General features: G+C 38.2%; 1 protein-coding gene and 2 long non-coding RNA genes across 3 annotated transcripts; 2 read left to right on the top strand and 1 right to left on the bottom strand.

Moving 5' to 3' along the window:
• Positions 1 to 2,686: 2,686 nt before the first annotated feature.
• LOC139905151 (uncharacterized) lies at positions 2,687 to 4,118 on the bottom strand. The gene is made up of 2 exons (XR_011779673.1): positions 3,175 to 4,118; positions 2,687 to 3,000 (listed from the first exon to the last, which is right to left on the bottom strand). It is a non-coding gene; the product is annotated as an uncharacterized lncRNA (long non-coding RNA).
• Sdb (SAXO downstream of blistered) lies at positions 3,145 to 14,513 on the top strand. The gene is made up of 2 exons (XM_071887648.1): positions 3,145 to 12,320; positions 12,391 to 14,513. Exons 1-2 carry the CDS (start codon positions 5,210 to 5,212, stop codon positions 13,626 to 13,628), a joined length of 8,349 nt encoding a protein of 2,782 aa, XP_071743749.1. The 5' UTR covers positions 3,145 to 5,209; the 3' UTR covers positions 13,629 to 14,513.
• Positions 14,514 to 14,906: 393 nt separating this feature from the next.
• Positions 14,907 to 17,956, top strand: LOC121116875 (uncharacterized). The gene is made up of 3 exons (XR_011779674.1): positions 14,907 to 17,355; positions 17,473 to 17,694; positions 17,789 to 17,956. It is a non-coding gene; the product is annotated as an uncharacterized lncRNA (long non-coding RNA).
• Positions 17,957 to 18,426: the final 470 nt, after the last annotated feature.

Consider the following 18,426-nt stretch of genomic DNA (forward strand, 5'->3'; position numbering starts at 1 on the left):
GCGAAAGAGCTGAAATAGTTAAACGAAGTGATAATTTGAGACCTGAAGGAAAGTTTCAAGATCGTCCTAATGAAATATGGAATCCTGGAGAAAGGGCAGAAGTTATCAAACATAAAGACCACTTACATCCAGAAGGAAAATTCCAAGATCGTGATGAACAAATTTGGGTGAAAGGAGAAAAAGTTACTCTATTTAAACATGAGGATAACTTAAGACCTGAAGGAAAGTTCCAAGATCGACCACAAGAGGAATGGGCTCCTGGAGAACGTGCTTATGTAGTTAAGAGACAAGACAATTTAAAACTAGAAGGCAATTTTGAAGATCGACTTCATAATGAATGGGCCCCTGGGGAGCATGCAGATATTGTTAAAAGGAAAGACAATTTGAGACCTGAAGGCAAGTTCCAGGATCGACCAAAACAAGAATGGGCTCCTGGTGAACGTGCTGATGTTGTAAAGAGACAAGATAATTTAAGGCCTGAAGGTAAATTCCAAGACCGTCCTCAAGAGGAATGGTCCCCAGGAGAGCGTGCAGATATTGTGAAAAGAAAAGACAATTTAAAAACAGAAGGGAAGTTCCAAGATCGTCCGCATGAAAAATGGTCCCCTGGAGAGCGTGCTGATATTGTGAAAAGAACAGATAATTTGAGACCAGAAGGGCAGTTCCAAGATCGTCCAAAAGAGGAATGGGCTCCGGGAGAGCGTGCAGATATAGTTAAAAGACAAGACAACTTACGGCCTGAAGGAAAATTCCAAGATCGTCCACAAGAGGAATGGTCCCCAGGAGAGCGTGCAGATATTACGAAAAGACAAGACAATTTGAGACCTGAAGGAAATTTTCAAGATCGTCCAAAAGAGAATTGGGTACCTGGAGAGCGTGCTGATGTAGTTAAGAGACAAGATAATCTAAGGCCCGAAGGTAAATTTCAAGATCGTCTTCAAGAGGAATGGGCTCCGGGAGAGCGTGCAGATATTGTTAAGAGAAAAGACAACTTAAGACCTGAAGGAAAATTTCAGGACCGTCCACAAGAACAATGGGCACCAGGGGAACGTGCTGATGTTGTAAAAAGACAAGATAATTTAAGGCCAGAAGGTAAATTCCAAGAGCGTCCACAAGAAGAATGGGCCCCGGGAGAACGTGTAGATATTGTTAAGAGAAAAGACAATTTGAAACCTGAAGGCAAGTTCCAAGATAGACCAGAGGAAGTATGGGCTCCTGGAGAACGTGCAGATATTGTCAAAAGAAAAGACAATTTAAGACCTGAAGGCGCATTTCAAAACCGTCCTCAGGAAGAATGGGCACCAGGGGAACGTGCTGATGTTGTAAAAAGACAAGATAATTTGAAACCTGAAGGACAATTCCAAGACCGTCCTCAAGAAGAATGGGCTCCTGGAGAACGTGCAGATATTGTCAAAAGGAAAGACAATTTAAGACCCGAAGGAAAATTCCAAGACCGTCCTGAAGAGGAATGGGCTCCTGGAGAACGTGCAGATATTGTGAAAAGAAAAGACAACTTAATGCCTGAAGGCAATTTCCAAGACCGTCCTCAAGAGGAATGGGCCCCTGGAGAACGTGCAGATATTGTTAAAAGAAAAGACAATTTAAGACCTGAAGGTGCATTTCAAGACCGTCCTAAGGAAAAATGGTCACCAGGTGAACGTGCTGATGTTGTAAAAAGACAAGATAATTTGAAACCCGAAGGAAAATTCCAAGACCGTCCCCAAGAAGAATGGGCCCCGGGAGAACGTGCAGATGTAGTTAAAAGAAAAGACAACTTAAGGCCTGAAGGCAAGTTCCAAGACCGTCCTCAAGAGGAATGGGCACCCGGGGAACGTGCAAATATCGTGAAAAGAAAAGACAATTTGAAACCGGAAGGTATATTCCAAGATCGAGATGAACAAATATGGGTTAAAGGAGAAAAGGTTACAATTGTTAAACATGAAGATAATTTAAAAATGGAAGGAGTTATTGAAACTCATAGAAAAGAGTGGGCAACATCTGGTGAAAGAGTAGAAATGGTTCGGTATGATGATAATCTCAAGATAGAGGGTAAATTCCAAGATAGGGAAAAAGATGTATGGGCTCCAGGAGAACGTGCAGATATTGTTAAAAGAGAAGACAATTTAAAACCCGAAGGAAAATTCCAAGACCGTTCACAAGAAGAATGGGCCCCTGGTGAACGTGCAGATATTGTAAAGAGAAAAGACAATTTGAAACCTGAAGGTAAATTCCAAGATAGACCAGAGAAAGTATGGGCTCCAGGAGAACGTGCAGATATTGTCAAAAGAAAAGACAATTTAAGACCCGAAGGAAAATTCCAAGACCGTCCTGAAGAGGAATGGGCCCCTGGAGAACGTGCAGATGTAGTTAAAAGAAAAGACAACTTAAGGCCTGAAGGCAAGTTCCAAGACCGTCCTCAAGAAGAATGGGCACCAGGAGAACGTGCAAATATTGTGAAAAGAAAAGACAACTTGAAACCGGAAGGTATATTCCAAGATCGAGATGAACAAATATGGGTCAAAGGAGAAAAGGTTAAAATTGTTAAACATGAAGATAATTTAAAAATGGAAGGAGTTATTGAAACTCATAAAAAAGAGTGGGCAACTTCTGGTGAAAGAGTAGAAATGGTTCGGTATGATGATAATCTTAAGATAGAGGGTAAATTCCAGGATAGGGAAAAAGATGTATGGGCTCCAGGAGAACGTGCAGATATAGTTAAAAGAGAAGACAATTTAAAACCCGAAGGAAAATTCCAAGACCGTTCACAAGAAGAATGGGCCCCAGGTGAACGTGCAGATATTGTGAAGAGAAAAGACAATTTGAAACCTGAAGGTAAATTCCAAGATAGACCAGAAGAAGTATGGGCTCCTGGAGAACGTGCAGATATTGTCAAAAGAAAAGACAATTTAAGACCTGAAGGCACATTTCAAAACCGTCCTCAAGAAGAATGGGCACCAGGGGAACGTGCTGATATTGTTAAAAGACAAGACAACTTAAGGCCTGAAGGAAAGTTCCAGGACAGACCAGAGGAAGTATGGGCTCCAGGAGAACGTGCAGATATTGTCAAAAGAAAAGACAACTTAATGCCTGAAGGCAAGTTCCAAGACCGTCCTCAAGAGGAATGGGCCCCTGGAGAACGTGCAGATATTATCAAAAGAAAAGACAATTTAAGACCCGAAGGAAAATTCCAAGACCGTCCTGAAGAGGAATGGGCACCTGGAGAACGTGCTGATATTGTTAAAAGACAAGACAACTTAAGGCCTGAAGGAAAGTTCCAGGACAGACCAGAGGAAGTATGGGCTCCTGGAGAACGTGCAGATATTGTCAAAAGAAAAGACAATTTAAGACCTGAAGGCGCATTTCAAAACCGTCCTGAAGAGGAATGGGCTCCTGGAGAACGTGCTGATGTTGTAAAAAGACAAGATAATTTGAAACCCGAAGGAAAATTCCAAGACCGTCCACAAGAAGAATGGGCCCCAGGAGAACGTGCAGATATAATTAAGAGAAAAGACAATTTGAAACCTGAAGGCAAGTTCCAAGATAGACCAGAAGAAGTATGGGCTCCGGGAGAACGTGCTGATATTGTTAAGAGACAAGACAACTTAATGCCTGAAGGCAAGTTCCAAGACCGTCCTCAAGAAGAATGGGCACCAGGGGAACGTGCTGATGTTGTAAAAAGACCAGATAATTTGAAACCTGAAGGTAAATTCCAAGATAGGCCAGAGGAAGTATGGGCTCCAGGAGAACGTGCTGATATTGTAAAAAGAAAAGACAATTTAAGACCCGAAGGAAAATTCCAAGATCGTCCTGAAGAGGAATGGGCTCCTGGAGAACGTGCAGATATTGTTAAAAGAAAAGACAACTTAATGCCTGAAGGCAAGTTCCAAGACCGTCCTCAAGAAGAATGGGCACCAGGGCAACGTGCTGATGTTGTAAAAAGACAAGATAATTTGAAACCCGAAGGAAAATTTCAAGACCGTCCTCAAGAAGAATGGGCTCCTGGAGAACGTGCAGATATTGTTAGGAGAAAAGACAATTTGAAACCTGAAGGCAAGTTCCAAGATAGACCAGAGGAAGTATGGGCTCCTGGAGAACGTGCAGATATTGTCAAAAGAAAAGACAATTTAAGACCTGAAGGTGCATTTCAAGACCGTCCTCAGGAAGAATGGGCACCAGGGGAACGTGCTGATGTTATAAAAAGACAAGATAATTTGAAACCCGAAGGAAAATTTCAAGACCGTCCTCAAGAAGAATGGGCTCCTGGAGAACGTGCAGATATTGTCAAAAGGAAAGACAATTTAAGACCCGAAGGAAAATTCCAAGACCGTCCTGAAGAGGAATGGGCTCCTGGAGAACGTGCAGATATTATTAAAAGAAAAGACAACTTAATGCCTGAAGGCAAGTTCCAAGACCGTCCTCAAGAAGAATGGGCCCCTGGAGAACGTGCAGATATTGTGAAAAGAAAAGACAATTTAAGACCTGAAGGTGCATTTCAAGATCGTCCTCACGAAGAATGGGCACCAGGTGAACGTGCTGATGTTGTAAAAAGACAAGATAATTTGAAACCCGAAGGAAAATTCCAAGACCGTCCTCAAGAAGAATGGGCCCCGGGAGAACGTGCAGATATTGTTAGGAGAAAAGACAACTTAATGCCTGAAGGCAAGTTTCAAGACCGTCCTCAAGAAGAATGGGCCCCTGGAGAACGTGCAGATATCGTTAAAAGAAAAGACAACTTAATGCCTGAAGGCAAGTTCCAAGATAGACCAGAAGAAGTATGGGCTCCTGGAGAACGTGCAGATATTGTAAAACGAAAAGACAATTTAAGACCCGAAGGAAAATTCCAAGATCGTCCTGAAGAGGAATGGGCTCCTGGAGAACGTGCAGACATAGTTAAAAGAAAAGACAACTTAATGCCTGAAGGCAAGTTCCAAGACCGTCCTCAAGAGGAATGGGCTCCTGGAGAACGTGCAGATATTGTGAAAAGAAAAGATAATTTAAGACCTGAAGGTAAATTTCAAGACCGTCCTCAAGAAGAATGGGCACCAGGGGAACGTGCGGATGTTGTAAAAAGACAAGATAATTTGAAACCCGAAGGAAAATTCCAAGACCGTCCCGAAGAATTATGGGCCCCGGGAGAACGTGCAGATATTGTTAAGAGAAAAGACAATTTGAAACCTGAAGGCAAGTTCCAAGATAGACCAGAGGAAGTATGGGCTCCTGGAGAACGTGCAGATATTGTCAAAAGAAAAGACAATTTAAGACAAGTTCCAAGACCGTTAAGAATGGGCCCCTGGAGAACCAGATAGAAAAGAAAAGAAATTTAAGACCTGAAGGCAAGTTCCAAGACCGTCCTCAAGAGGAATGGGCTCCTGGAGAACGTGCAGATATCGTTAAAAGAAAAGACAACTTAATGCCTGAAGGCAAGTTTCAAGACCGTCCACAAGAAGAATGGGCCCCAGGAGAACGTGCAGATATCATTAAGAGAAAAGACAATTTGAAACCTGAAGGCAAGTTCCAAGATAGACCAGAAAAAGTATGGGCTCCGGGAGAACGTGCTGATATTGTTAAGAGACAAGACAACTTAAAGCCTGAAGGAAAATTCCAAGACCGTCCTGAAGAAGAATGGGCTCCTGGAGAACGTGCAGATATTGTCAAAAGAAAAGACAACTTAATGCCTGAAGGCAAGTTCCAAGACCGTCCTCAAGAAGAATGGGCACCAGGGGAACGTGCTGATGTTGTAAAAAGACCAGATAATTTGAAACCTGAAGGTAAATTCCAAGATAGGCCAGAGGAAGTATGGGCTCCAGGAGAACGTGCTGATATTGTAAAAAGAAAAGACAATTTAAGACCTGAAGGAAAATTCCAAGACCGTCCTGAAGAGGAATGGGCTCCTGGAGAACGTGCAGATATTATTAAAAGAAAAGACAACTTAATGCCTGAAGGCAAGTTCCAAGACCGTCCTCAAGAAGAATGGGCCCCTGGAGAACGTGCAGATATTGTGAAAAGAAAAGACAATTTAAGACCTGAAGGCGCATTTCAAGACCGTCCTCAGGAAGAATGGGCACCAGGGGAACGTGCTGATGTTGTAAAGAGAAAAGACAATTTGAAACCCGAAGGAAAATTCCAAGACCGTCCTCAAGAAGAATGGGCCCCTGGAGAACGTGCAGACATTGTTAAGAGAAAAGACAATTTGAAACCTGAAGGCAAGTTCCAAGATAGACCAGAGGAAGTTTGGGCTCCTGGAGAACGTGCAGATATTGTGAAAAGAAAAGACAATTTAAGACCTGAAGGCGCATTTCAAGACCGTCCTCAGGAAGAATGGGCACCAGGGGAACGTGCTGATGTTGTAAAGAGAAAAGACAATTTGAAACCCGAAGGAAAATTCCAAGACCGTCCTCAAGAAGAATGGGCCCCTGGAGAACGTGCAGACATTGTTAAGAGAAAAGACAATTTGAAACCTGAAGGCAAGTTCCAAGATAGACCAGAGGAAGTTTGGGCTCCTGGAGAACGTGCAGATATTGTCAAAAGAAAAGACAATTTAAGACCTGAAGGTGCATTTCAAGACCGTCCTCAGGAAGAATGGGCACCAGGGGAACGTGCTGATGTTGTAAAAAGACAAGATAATTTGAAACCTGAAGGAAAATTCCAAGACCGTCCTCAAGAAGAATGGGCCCCGGGAGAACGTGCAGATATTGTAAAGAGAAAAGACAATTTGAAATCTGAAGGCAAGTTCCAAGATAGACCAGAGGAAGTATGGGCTCCTGGAGAACGTGCAGATATTGTCAAAAGAAAAGACAACTTAATGCCTGAAGGCAAGTTCCAAGACCGTCCTCAAGAGGAATGGGCCCCTGGAGAACGTGCAGATATTGTGAAAAGAAAAGACAATTTAAGACCTGAAGGTGCATTTCAAGACCGTCCTCAGGAAGAATGGGCACCAGGGGAACGTGCTGATGTTGTAAAAAGACAAGACAACTTAAGGCCTGAAGGAAAGTTCCAGGACAGACCAGAGGAAGTATGGGCTCCTGGAGAACGTGCAGACATAGTTAAAAGAAAAGACAACTTAATGCCTGAAGGCAAGTTCCAAGACCGTCCTCAAGAGGAATGGGCCCCTGGAGAACGTGCAGATATTGTGAAAAGAAAAGACAATTTAAGACCTGAAGGTGCATTTCAAGACCGTCCTCAAGATGAATGGGCACCAGGGGAACGTGCTGAGGTTGTAAAAAGACAAGATAATTTGAAACCTGAAGGAAAATTCCAAGACCGTCCTCAAGAAAAATGGGCTCCTGGAGAACGTGCTGATATTGTTAAGAGAAAAGACAACTTAAGACCTGAAGGCAAGTTCCAAGAAAGACCAGAAGAAGTATGGGCTCCTGGAGAACGTGCAGATATTGTGAAGAGAAAAGACAATTTGAAACCTGAAGGTAAATTCCAAGATAGACCCGAGGAAATATGGGCTCCTGGAGAACGTGTAGATATTGTTAAAAGAAAAGACAATTTAAGACCCGAAGGAAAATTCCAAGACCGTCCTGAAGAGGAATGGGCCCCTGGAGAACGTGCAGATATTGTTAAAAGACAAGACAACTTAAGACCTGAAGGGAAGTTCCAAGATAGACCAGAAATACAATGGGCTCCTGGAGAGAGAGCTGAAATAGTGAAGCATAATGATCATTTAAGACTCGAAGGTAAATTTCAAGATCGTCCTTTAGAGAAATGGGCACCTGGAGATCGTGCTAATGTTGTGAAAAGGAAAGATAACTTAAGACCTGAAGGGTCATTTGAAGGGCGAGATGAGCAAATTTGGGTTAAAGGTGAAAAAGTTAATATTGTTAAACACGAAGATAACTTGAAACTGGAAGGAATTTTGGAAACTCATAGGAAAGAATGGGCAACATCTGGAGAAAGAGTGGAAATGATTCGGTACGATGATAATCTTAAAATGGAAGGCAAATTTCAAGATCGTCTACAAGAGGAATGGGCTCCTGGAGAACGTGCTGATGTAGTTAAAAGACAAGACAACTTAAGGCCAGAAGGAAAATTCCAAGATCGTCCTCAGGAAGAATGGTCCCCCGGAGAACGTGCAGATATAGTGAAAAGAAAAGACAATTTAAAACCTGAAGGCAAATTTCAAGATCGTCCACAAGAGGAATGGGCTCCTGGAGAACGTGCTGATGTAGTTAAAAGACAAGACAACTTAAGGCCAGAAGGAAAATTCCAAGATCGTCCTCAGGAAGAATGGTCCCCCGGAGAACGTGCAGATATAGTGAAAAGAAAAGACAATTTAAAACCTGAAGGCAAATTTCAAGATCGTCCACAAGAGAAATGGGCTCCTGGAGAACGTGCTGATGTAGTTAAAAGACAGGACAACTTAAGGCCAGAAGGAAAATTCCAAGATCGTCCTCAGGAAGAATGGTCACCAGGAGAGCGTGCAGATATTGTGAAAAGAAAAGACAATTTAAGACCCGAAGGAAAATTCCAAGACCGTCCTGAAGAGGAATGGGCTCCAGGAGAGCGTGCTGATGTAGTTAAAAGACAAGACAACTTAAGGCCAGAAGGAAAATTCCAAGATCGTCCTCAGGAAGAATGGTCCCCCGGAGAACGTGCAGATATAGTGAAAAGAAAAGACAATTTAAAACCTGAAGGCAAATTTCAAGATCGTCCACAAGAGGAATGGGCTCCTGGAGAACGTGCTGATGTAGTTAAAAGACAAGACAACTTAAGGCCAGAAGGAAAATTCCAAGATCGTCCTCAGGAAGAATGGTCCCCCGGAGAACGTGCAGATATAGTGAAAAGAAAAGACAATTTAAAACCTGAAGGCAAATTTCAAGATCGTCCACAAGAGGAATGGGCTCCTGGAGAACGTGCTGATGTAGTTAAAAGACAAGACAACTTAAGGCCAGAAGGAAAATTCCAAGATCGTCCTCAGGAAGAATGGTCCCCCGGAGAACGTGCAGATATAGTGAAAAGAAAAGACAATTTAAAACCTGAAGGCAAATTTCAAGATCGTCCACAAGAGGAATGGGCTCCTGGAGAACGTGCTGATGTAGTTAAAAGACAAGACAACTTAAGGCCAGAAGGAAAATTCCAAGATCGTCCTCAGGAAGAATGGTCACCAGGAGAGCGTGCAGATATTGTGAAAAGAAAAGACAATTTAAGACCCGAAGGAAAATTCCAAGACCGTCCTGAAGAGGAATGGGCTCCTGGAGAGCGTGCAGATATTGTGAAAAGAAAGGACAATTTAAAACCAGAAGGTAAATTCCAAGATCGTCCTCAAGAGGTATGGGCACCAGGAGAACGCGCTGATATAGTGGAAAGAAGAGATAACTTGAGACCTGAAGGGAAATTTCAGGATAAACTTCTAGAAGAATGGGCTCCTGGAGAAAGAGCTGAAATTGTAAAACATAAAGATCATCTGAGACCAGAAGGTCAATTTCAGAATAGAGATGAACAAATATGGGTCAAGGGAGAAAAAGTTGATATTATTAAACATGAAGATAATTTAAAAATGGAAGGAATTTTGGAAACTCATAGAAAGGAGTGGGCAACATCTGGAGAAACAGTTGAAATGATTCGTTACGATGATAATCTTAAAATGGAAGGTAAATTTCAAGATAGACCTAAAGAAGAATGGTCTCCTGGGCAAAGAGCTGAGATTGTGAAACACAAAGATCACTTAAAGCCTGAAGGTAAATTTGAGGATCGGGCACAGGATAAATGGGCTCCTGGTGAACGTGCCGATATTGTTAAAAGAACAGATAATTTGAGACCAGAAGGAAAGTTCCAAGATAGGCCTGCTGAAGAATGGTCTCCTGGTGACAGAGCTGACATCGTAAAGAGACAAGATAATTTAAAACTTGAAGGAAGATTTCAGGATCGTGAAGAATTATCTTGGGTTAAAGGAGAAAAAGTTAATGTCATTCGCCATGAAGATAATTTGAAATTGGAAGGCAGTCTTGAAACTCATCGAAAGGAATGGGCGGTCCAGGGAGAAAGAGTCGAAATTGTGAAGCACAATGATAATCTCCATTTAGAAGGAAGATTTGAGGACAAAAAAATAGAAGAATGGTCTCCGGGTGAAAGGGCTGCTATTGTAAAGCACAAGGATCACCTTAGGCCTGAAGGTAATTTTGAAATACGAACTCAGGAAAAATGGAGTCCTGGAGAACGAGCAGATATTGTTAAACGTAAGGATAATTTAAAACTTGAAGGTAAATTTGAAGATCGCTCACAAGAGGAATGGGCACCTGGAGAGAGAGCAGAAGTAATAAAACATAAGGATCATTTGAGACCTGAAGGGAAATTTCAGGATCGTGAAGATCTAATTTGGGTTAAAGGCGAAAAAGTACAAGTTATCAAACATGAAGACAACCTTAAAATGGAAGGTCATATCGAAACACACAAAAAGGAATGGGCTACTAATGGTGAAAGGGTAGAAATGATAAAATATGATGATAATCTTAAAATGGAAGGTAAATTTCAAGATCGTCTTCAAGAAGAATGGGCACCAGGAGAACGCGCAGATATTGTAAAAAGAAAAGACAATTTGAAACCCGAAGGAAAATTCCATGATAAACCTCAAAATGAATGGGCTCCTGGTGAAAGATCTGAAATTGTAAAACACAAAGATAATTTAAGATCTGAGGGAAAATTTGAAGATAGACCCAAGGAAGAGTGGTCTCCAGGTGATAAAGTCAGTTCCGTTAAACAGAAGGATAATTTATATATGGAAGGAAAATTCTATGACAGAGAAATTAACAAATATGTTAGGGGTGAAAAGGTAGATATAGTTAAATATGAAGATAACTTAAAAATGGAAGGATCATTTGAATCACGACAAAAGGATTCTTGGTCTCCTGGAGAGCGAGTGAATATTGTTCGACATAAAGATAATTTAAGACCTGAAGGAAGTTTCCAAGATAAATCTCAAGAAAAGTGGTCCCCGGGAGAAAGGGCCAAAATTGTTAAGTATCAAGATCATTTAAAACCTGAAGGTAAATTTGAAGGTAGAGAAAAAGAAACATTTATAAAGGGTGAGCGTGTGTCCATGGTCAAACACAACGATAATTTAATGATGGAAGGAGAGATTGAAACTTCTAGAAAGGAATGGGCCGTTAAGGGTGAAAGGGTAGATGTTGTTAAACACGAAGACAATCTTAAAATGGAAGGAACATTTTCCAATAGAGACAGTACATCATGGTCTCCTGGTGAACGAGCTAAACTTGTGAAATACCAAGATAACTTAAAATTAGAGGGCAAATTTTCAGATCGCTCTCAAAATGAATGGTCCCCGGGAGAAAGAGTAAATATTGTCAAATATAAAGACTCCCTTAAACCGGAAGGGAAATTCCAAGGAAGAGAAGATGAATCATTTGTCAAAGGCGAACGACGTAGCATAGTAAAGCACGAAGATAATTTAAAATTAGAAGGTGAAATTGAAACTGTGAGAAAAGACTGGGCCGTGCATGCAGAAAAAGTTGAAATTGTGAAACATGTGGATAACCTGAAATTGGAAGGCAAGTTTGCTGAAAATCCGAAGGATGAATGGTCTCCCGGTGAAAGAGCTAAAATTGTCAAATATAAAGACAATCTTAAGCTTGAAGGTAAATTTCAAGGCAAACTGAAGGAAACTTGGTCTCCTGGTGATAAGGCTTCCATTGTTCAAAGAAAAGATAATCTTAAAATGGAAGGCACTTTTACACTTAAAGAAGAGGAAAAATTTGTTAAAGGTGAAAAAGTATCACAGATAAGACATGATGACAATTTAAAAATAGAAGGAATGCTTGAGGTTAACAAAAAGGAATGGTCTACTAAAGGGGAGCGAGCTGATATTGTCAAGCATGGAGATAACTTAAAAATGGAGGGAAAATTTGAAGGAAGAGATGATAACAAATGGGCTCCAGGAGAACGTGCTCCTACTGTTAAGCATGATGACAATTTAAAACCTGAAGGATCTTTCTATAAGAAAGAAAAGAAAGAATGGACAAGAGGTGAAAGAGCAAACATAGTGAAGCGCCAAGATAATCTTAAGATGGAAGGAGAGTTTACTGGAAAGGCCCAGAAGAATTGGTCTGCAGGCTCAAGAACAACTGTTGTAAAGCATCAAGACAATTTACGAATGGAAGGAAAGATGGAAGTCCACAAAAATGAGTGGGCTACTTCAGGGCAACGTGCGTCCAAAATTACTCATGATGATAACCTGAAGCTGGAAGGAGATTTTCAAGGAAAAAATAAAAATATTATCCATTCTAATAATAAACCTGAGGAGTTACGTGCTGAAAGGCGCATCCATCAAGATAATTTAAAAATGGAAGGACAAATACAAGGTAAACTTTGTCTTATTATGATTGATTTTTAAAAACCTAAGTATTATCATCTTTTTTTGCTTATATCTAGGCAAGTCCCAAGAATACTTTAAAAGTACTCAAGGTGAGCGCGCCTCTAAAGTACAACATCAGGATAACCTTTCATTAAGCGGAAAACATTCAATGGAACGCAAAAGTGCTACAAAAGTTGTTCAAAGCCAAAAAACAGCGACTGTGAGACATGAAGATAATCTTAAAATTGAAGGCGAATTCTATGGTGGTCACAAAGAAACTACCAACATTACCCCTGGCGGTCGAGCAAAAGTGGTTAAACAGAAGGATAATTTAAAGCTTGAAGGTGACTTTTATGGGAGTTCGACAAATAATAGTCCGTTTAGCCCAGCCGAAAGAGCATCTGCTGTTAAGCGTCAAGACCATTTGAAATTAGAAGGAGAATTCGAAGGGAAAAGAATTATTGAGACCCCTGTGAGAGGAGAGAGAGCAAATATTGTAAGACGTAAAGATAACTTGAAGCAAGAAGGTTCTATGTCATTCGAAAGTACTGCTCAAAGTGCTTCAAAAGCTGTTTCAAAAGTTAATTACTCTAGACGGGCTAATCAATCTGCCATCATGCTCGGAGATGTGGCTTCAGCATCCAATGCTAAAAGTGGTGTTGAGTCAAAAGTGTCATCTTCCAAAACTACGAGCAAGTCATCATTCTCAAATGCTACCAAATCCCATAAGCAAACAACTAGTGAAAGCATGGCCAATACCATTGTCCAAGAAGGGAGTCAATCAGCTCAACTTACTGCTGTCAATGCAAACAAATTCGAAAGTAGTCTAAGAGAATCCAGTGGAGTTCAAATTGGAGTTCAAAAAGACGTTTCAGTCATTGAGAATCATCGAAGACAATCTTCTACTGTTCAAGGGAGATCTCAATACCAACAATATCAACAGCAACAACAATACCAACAACAATTTCAACAGCAACAACAACAAAGACAATTAGAAAGCTCCCAAAAGTGGTCCAACAATTCTAATCGAAACACTTCATCTTCTAATTGGGGAACCGCTACTTATACCACAGCCACACAAATGCAGCAAACACAAGCACAACAGGAACATCAATCATCTGAAAGTCGTCAACAGTCGGGTAGACGGAGAACTTGGGCTGAATCAAGTGTATTTCATGGTGCTCCCGTTACTTATGCCAACCATCATGATCAAACATGCCCTGCTAATGTTTTATATTCAAAAACTTCCCCCTTTAAATATGAAAGACAATCCTCTTCAGGACATAAAGTTTTCTTGCCATCAGTTACAAATTAATTTACTCGATTCATTTAGTTACTCTGAGTAGTTGGCTCCATTATTGTCGTGTGTCTGTGATAAGTATTCTCATTAGATATCGTTGTCAAATATGCCAATTGTGATCACTTATATTTCCCAATTAAAATAATAATTTCTTTTATTACTCCTTTTGAACAATAACGACTTTTTTTTTTACTTTCGATTTTTTTTTTTTTTTAGGAATAATAATGAACTGCAAGTATAATACACTAATTTTTTGTTGTCGTTATTATTATTTTTTTTTTTTTTTTGAAATCACCCATCCCTATTTTTTGTTTGAGTGCATTAGAACAATACCCCACTCGATCCCTCCTTAGAATAAAATAATGTCTAATAATAATGCATATATATAATAATTCCTGCCATGAACAGTTTCAAAAATGATATATAGGTATTTACAAACCTAAATCCAATTGTATATATAATAAGAATTTGTTAAATTCTTATTGTATCGTTGGTATCTTTTGAAACTGACTCGTCTATGTTAATTTTCTAATATATTATGGATTTTTAATGGTCTCGGAAATCATTTAACTTGATATTTGTCTTAGAATTTTTCAATTAAAGGGCTTTTATGAACTCATAAGTATACAAAATTATATAGGATAATCGTCTCGGAAGCGATTGTTTTTTATGATATTTGTCTGCTTATGATAATAACTCATTAAAGTTTTCATAACTTGATCTTGTTATAACGCTTTTAATATACATTCATGTAATGCTTAAAATATATTTTATTTGTAAACCAAGTTATATATTATTTTATTTGATCATTTGTTGACTATTCTAATTTTTATGAAATGTTTAATATTCCAAATAAACTAAAAAGCATTTGTGAAAATCACGAATAACGTATCATATAAATATTTGTTTTACCTTCTTATTTTGTAGTAAAGAATACCTACAAAAGTATACTTAGGCGGCTGCATATTTAGGGGGCCAACAAATTTTGACACGATATGTGGGACTGATAAATGTAATCTTCATACTTCTCTTTTTTACAAAAAAAAAACATTTTTGATGACGTTGTTTTTATAAAAGATCGAATATAAACTTTCTTCAAAAGTATTATTATATTTTCCTTAAAAAAAATGGGTTGATAAGAGAAAATATTATTGATAGATGGTTGTATACAATTATTGTACTGCTTTCCGCGCAACTAGCTGTTTCTCTTTACCTTCATTGTAGTGAGGAATTTTGATACATGATAATTGAAAATATTATTCAAAAATAATTATTTTTTAGTTTAATTTGCATGGGGGAATGCAGAAGCATATCAAAATAAAAAAGTATATTTTTGCATATGTCTATTGGTACGTATACGCCAGTATTTTGAGCGGTTGGCCTTTTAGAGTCCCTGTATTTGTTGAATTATGTAACTCAACCATGACGATATCTCACTTACATGAATATTGAAACTTATGTTTTACTGTTTTCCCCCTTAACAGTGTTCTGAACGATGATTCATATAATTTTAATAAGCTATCGTTAAGCAGTGAATAATTCCTAATGTCTATTAAATAATAATTCCAACACATGACTGATTTGGGACCTTTTTATTTATGTCACTTTTTAGAAGAAAAGTTATACTTTACTGAGATACAATAAAGATAATGGCGTGCAACTTATCCTACAAAATTTTAAAACAATGTATTGCTCATAAAACGTTTCAATCCCATTTTAACATGCTGTGACATAAAATTTTATGTGTGAATGAACATTTTTTAATAGAGCCTCATATTACTCCATGCAAGAACTTATATCAAAATTTGAAAAACCCACCACCCTCAACCGTTACGCACGTACTCAATGGTTCTTATTCATATTTTTTTATAATTCATTGACGGTGATTGGTCCCAAATGTTACTGAAATCCATAAAATTTGTTTAACTAAGGAATGGTACAAAAATTGTGGGTTGCGTTCAAAGAGTCGGAAGTTTACATTATTTGATAATCACACAATGTTTTATGTTTAGAATATAATTTGAAAAACCACCACTAATAAGCTCCATTCATGGATATTTATCTCTATACTTCTACATAGATAATTAAATATATGAAGTAATAAGTAGATATGATTTTTTTTTTAAATGAGTTTTGACTTTATCATGATTATACTATATGTATAGGTTCTTCTTAGCAAGAGCTATTTCAAATCCTGGGTCCAAGTCATGGATAACTATAGATTGCTTAAGGGCGCTATCGTTGGAGCATTTTATGTCAGCTATTGTCGGGGCAATAAAACAATCAAATTTATAATTATAAATTTGATAAGGAATGAAAATATGAAGTGATCAATGATCATACAATACTTTATACTATTTAATAATGTAATAACTTTATGTATGACGTCCATTAGAGTTATGACGTATTATAATTTTGAATCATGAATACAAAAATATATAACATTAAGTTTAAATTAATAAATTATCACATAACCGTATTCATGATCGAAACAGGACTTTTAGTGCTTGTTTGAAACGTAAATTATTCAACCAAAAAGTTTAGTCTATCATCTGACAAAATTACATAAGCATGTCATTAACCAATCATGATATTTAAATATTTTTGTTGTTACAGATAAATAATAAGCGATAATTATTAATGGCTAACAAGATACAATTCATAACATAACTTTGCCCCCCACCCCCAGAACAGCTGACTCATAAATCACTACTGCAACGCCATCAACATAAACTTCGTCACTCTATATATTCTCTATGGTCCGAGTTTTGCCTAAATTCATATATTTCTAAAACATATACAAGTCCAAAGAGAGCCCTTCCTTATTAGAGACATCGTCTATCATTGGAATGAAATGATTGAGGTTACTCATGACCAGAAGTATAGGACAGTCCCAGATACAGGGCAACACAAGTGGTATTAACCGCCTAAGAAAGTTGCATGCCTCCAAGAAAAGTTGTTTCAATTTAACTTTTATTATAGCGTAATATGTTATAGTCAAGTTATATAGATATACTATAATTGAGCGTTATGCTACGCTCCTCCATAAAGAAATGCATGACGCCGGATTGAACAAGGGCAGTGCATATCTTCAATCCTTCTTTTGAGATAAGATCCTAAAGTATATTCTCATAAGGCAATTGATTGAAGATTGAAATATGTTGATTCAAGAAAAATGTTTAATGGTCTTCTTACGTTCAATCCCGTTCTTGATCCTTAGAAATGGATGAAATATATGTGGTTCGAATTCTTCCTTCATCTTTCAGTATGGTATGTATCCCAAAATTGCAACTCATAATGATAATTGATAAACACCCTAATCTTCAAAATTAAATGATTATTTATTAATTATTGACTACTGTAATTTCTGCAAATGAAAAGAAAAAAAGGAAGAAGTGCAGTAAACATTGCACATCCCTTCTATTAGATGTTCTTGTGAACTTAAAAAAGAATGGCCGGGATAGGTATTCTGATGAAAAATCCTGTCCATCCATTCTCTGGTATCCATGTCAAAGGAAACGTCATGAGCATTATTATTTCTCTCCTCCAAATCTTTCTTCAAATTGTTAATGTAACATGCCCATTCCACACTGGATGTTCATCTTTACTTAAACATAACTAAAGTTTATAGTTGAAGACAATGGAACACTCTTTCGTATATATGATCATCTCAATATTTTCTTACTCTATGTTTGGAAGTTCTATTATTTACATGCAGAGTGGTTTAAACAGTCTCATAATGGTAAATATAAAATAAATCATATTTGAATTAGCGAATTGACAAAGTTGACTAATAAATTTTTGAAGAATTAGTAATACAAAATGAAATATACAATTATTGAACATACTATTTCCTCAGGCTAACGGAGCTCGATGCCCTACTTGGTTCAATGATTTACACCGACCTATATAATAACTGGATACTCAATAGGCAAAGAAAAGGAGAATCAGCAGTCAGCTGTTGGCAGCCAAGTTAGGTACCTATAATTTGCATATGAAGATATATACGAGACTTTTTCTCTCACTTCGAAAATTGGAGATATAGTGAGATTCTCGAAGCTGTACAAGACTTAAGATAAGGGTAAGGTTCCAGTTCTTCTCCTTGCCCCTTTAATCCAAATGTGTTTATGTTCCATGTCGTCTGTTAATACATATAATTGGAATTCTTTTTTTAGTTAAAGCACTCTTACATTTTCAACGTTGAGTATCTACACTCACTTACATCTTGCTCCGTGACCTTATCCTTCTCATTGATAACAAATGTTATACAATAAAGTCAGTGTTCGAAGCCATGTGGCATCAGAACCAACAATAAACTAAAATCATTTTATTACAACAATCAATTTGCTACTATTTATTTATAGAAAATACAAATATAATGCACACATGATATTTAAGACCTTTGAATCATTGATTCTTAAGAAGAATCTGTTTTGAAAGAGACTTTCGTATAAATTCTTTTTTGATTTCTCAGAAATGAAATTGGCTTCATCATGAAGCTGAATTTTAGAATATTTCAAGATAATACGATTTTTTAATTTAAGGTTATTTAATGGTGGATTTTTTGGGTCTATGAGATTCAAGTTCCTTAAATATCTAGGATTTATAATCGCATATTTGAAGGACACAGTTGGTAATAGCGTTTTTTACTCTTTTGGGAATGCTTCTCCTTCAAAATTGTTGGAAAACCAATACTTCAATTCCAAAAATCTTTTATGAAACTAAGCAATGCCTTACATTTGTGTTGTCCCTGGTTGCGATGTGGGTCAGCGGGAAAAGGAAATGTCATCCAACGGATCCTATCCGAAGGCGC

The sequence above is a fragment of the Lepeophtheirus salmonis genome, chromosome 4, assembly GCF_016086655.4.
Source record: "Lepeophtheirus salmonis chromosome 4, UVic_Lsal_1.4, whole genome shotgun sequence".
Classification (NCBI taxonomy): domain Eukaryota; kingdom Metazoa; phylum Arthropoda; class Copepoda; order Siphonostomatoida; family Caligidae; genus Lepeophtheirus; species Lepeophtheirus salmonis.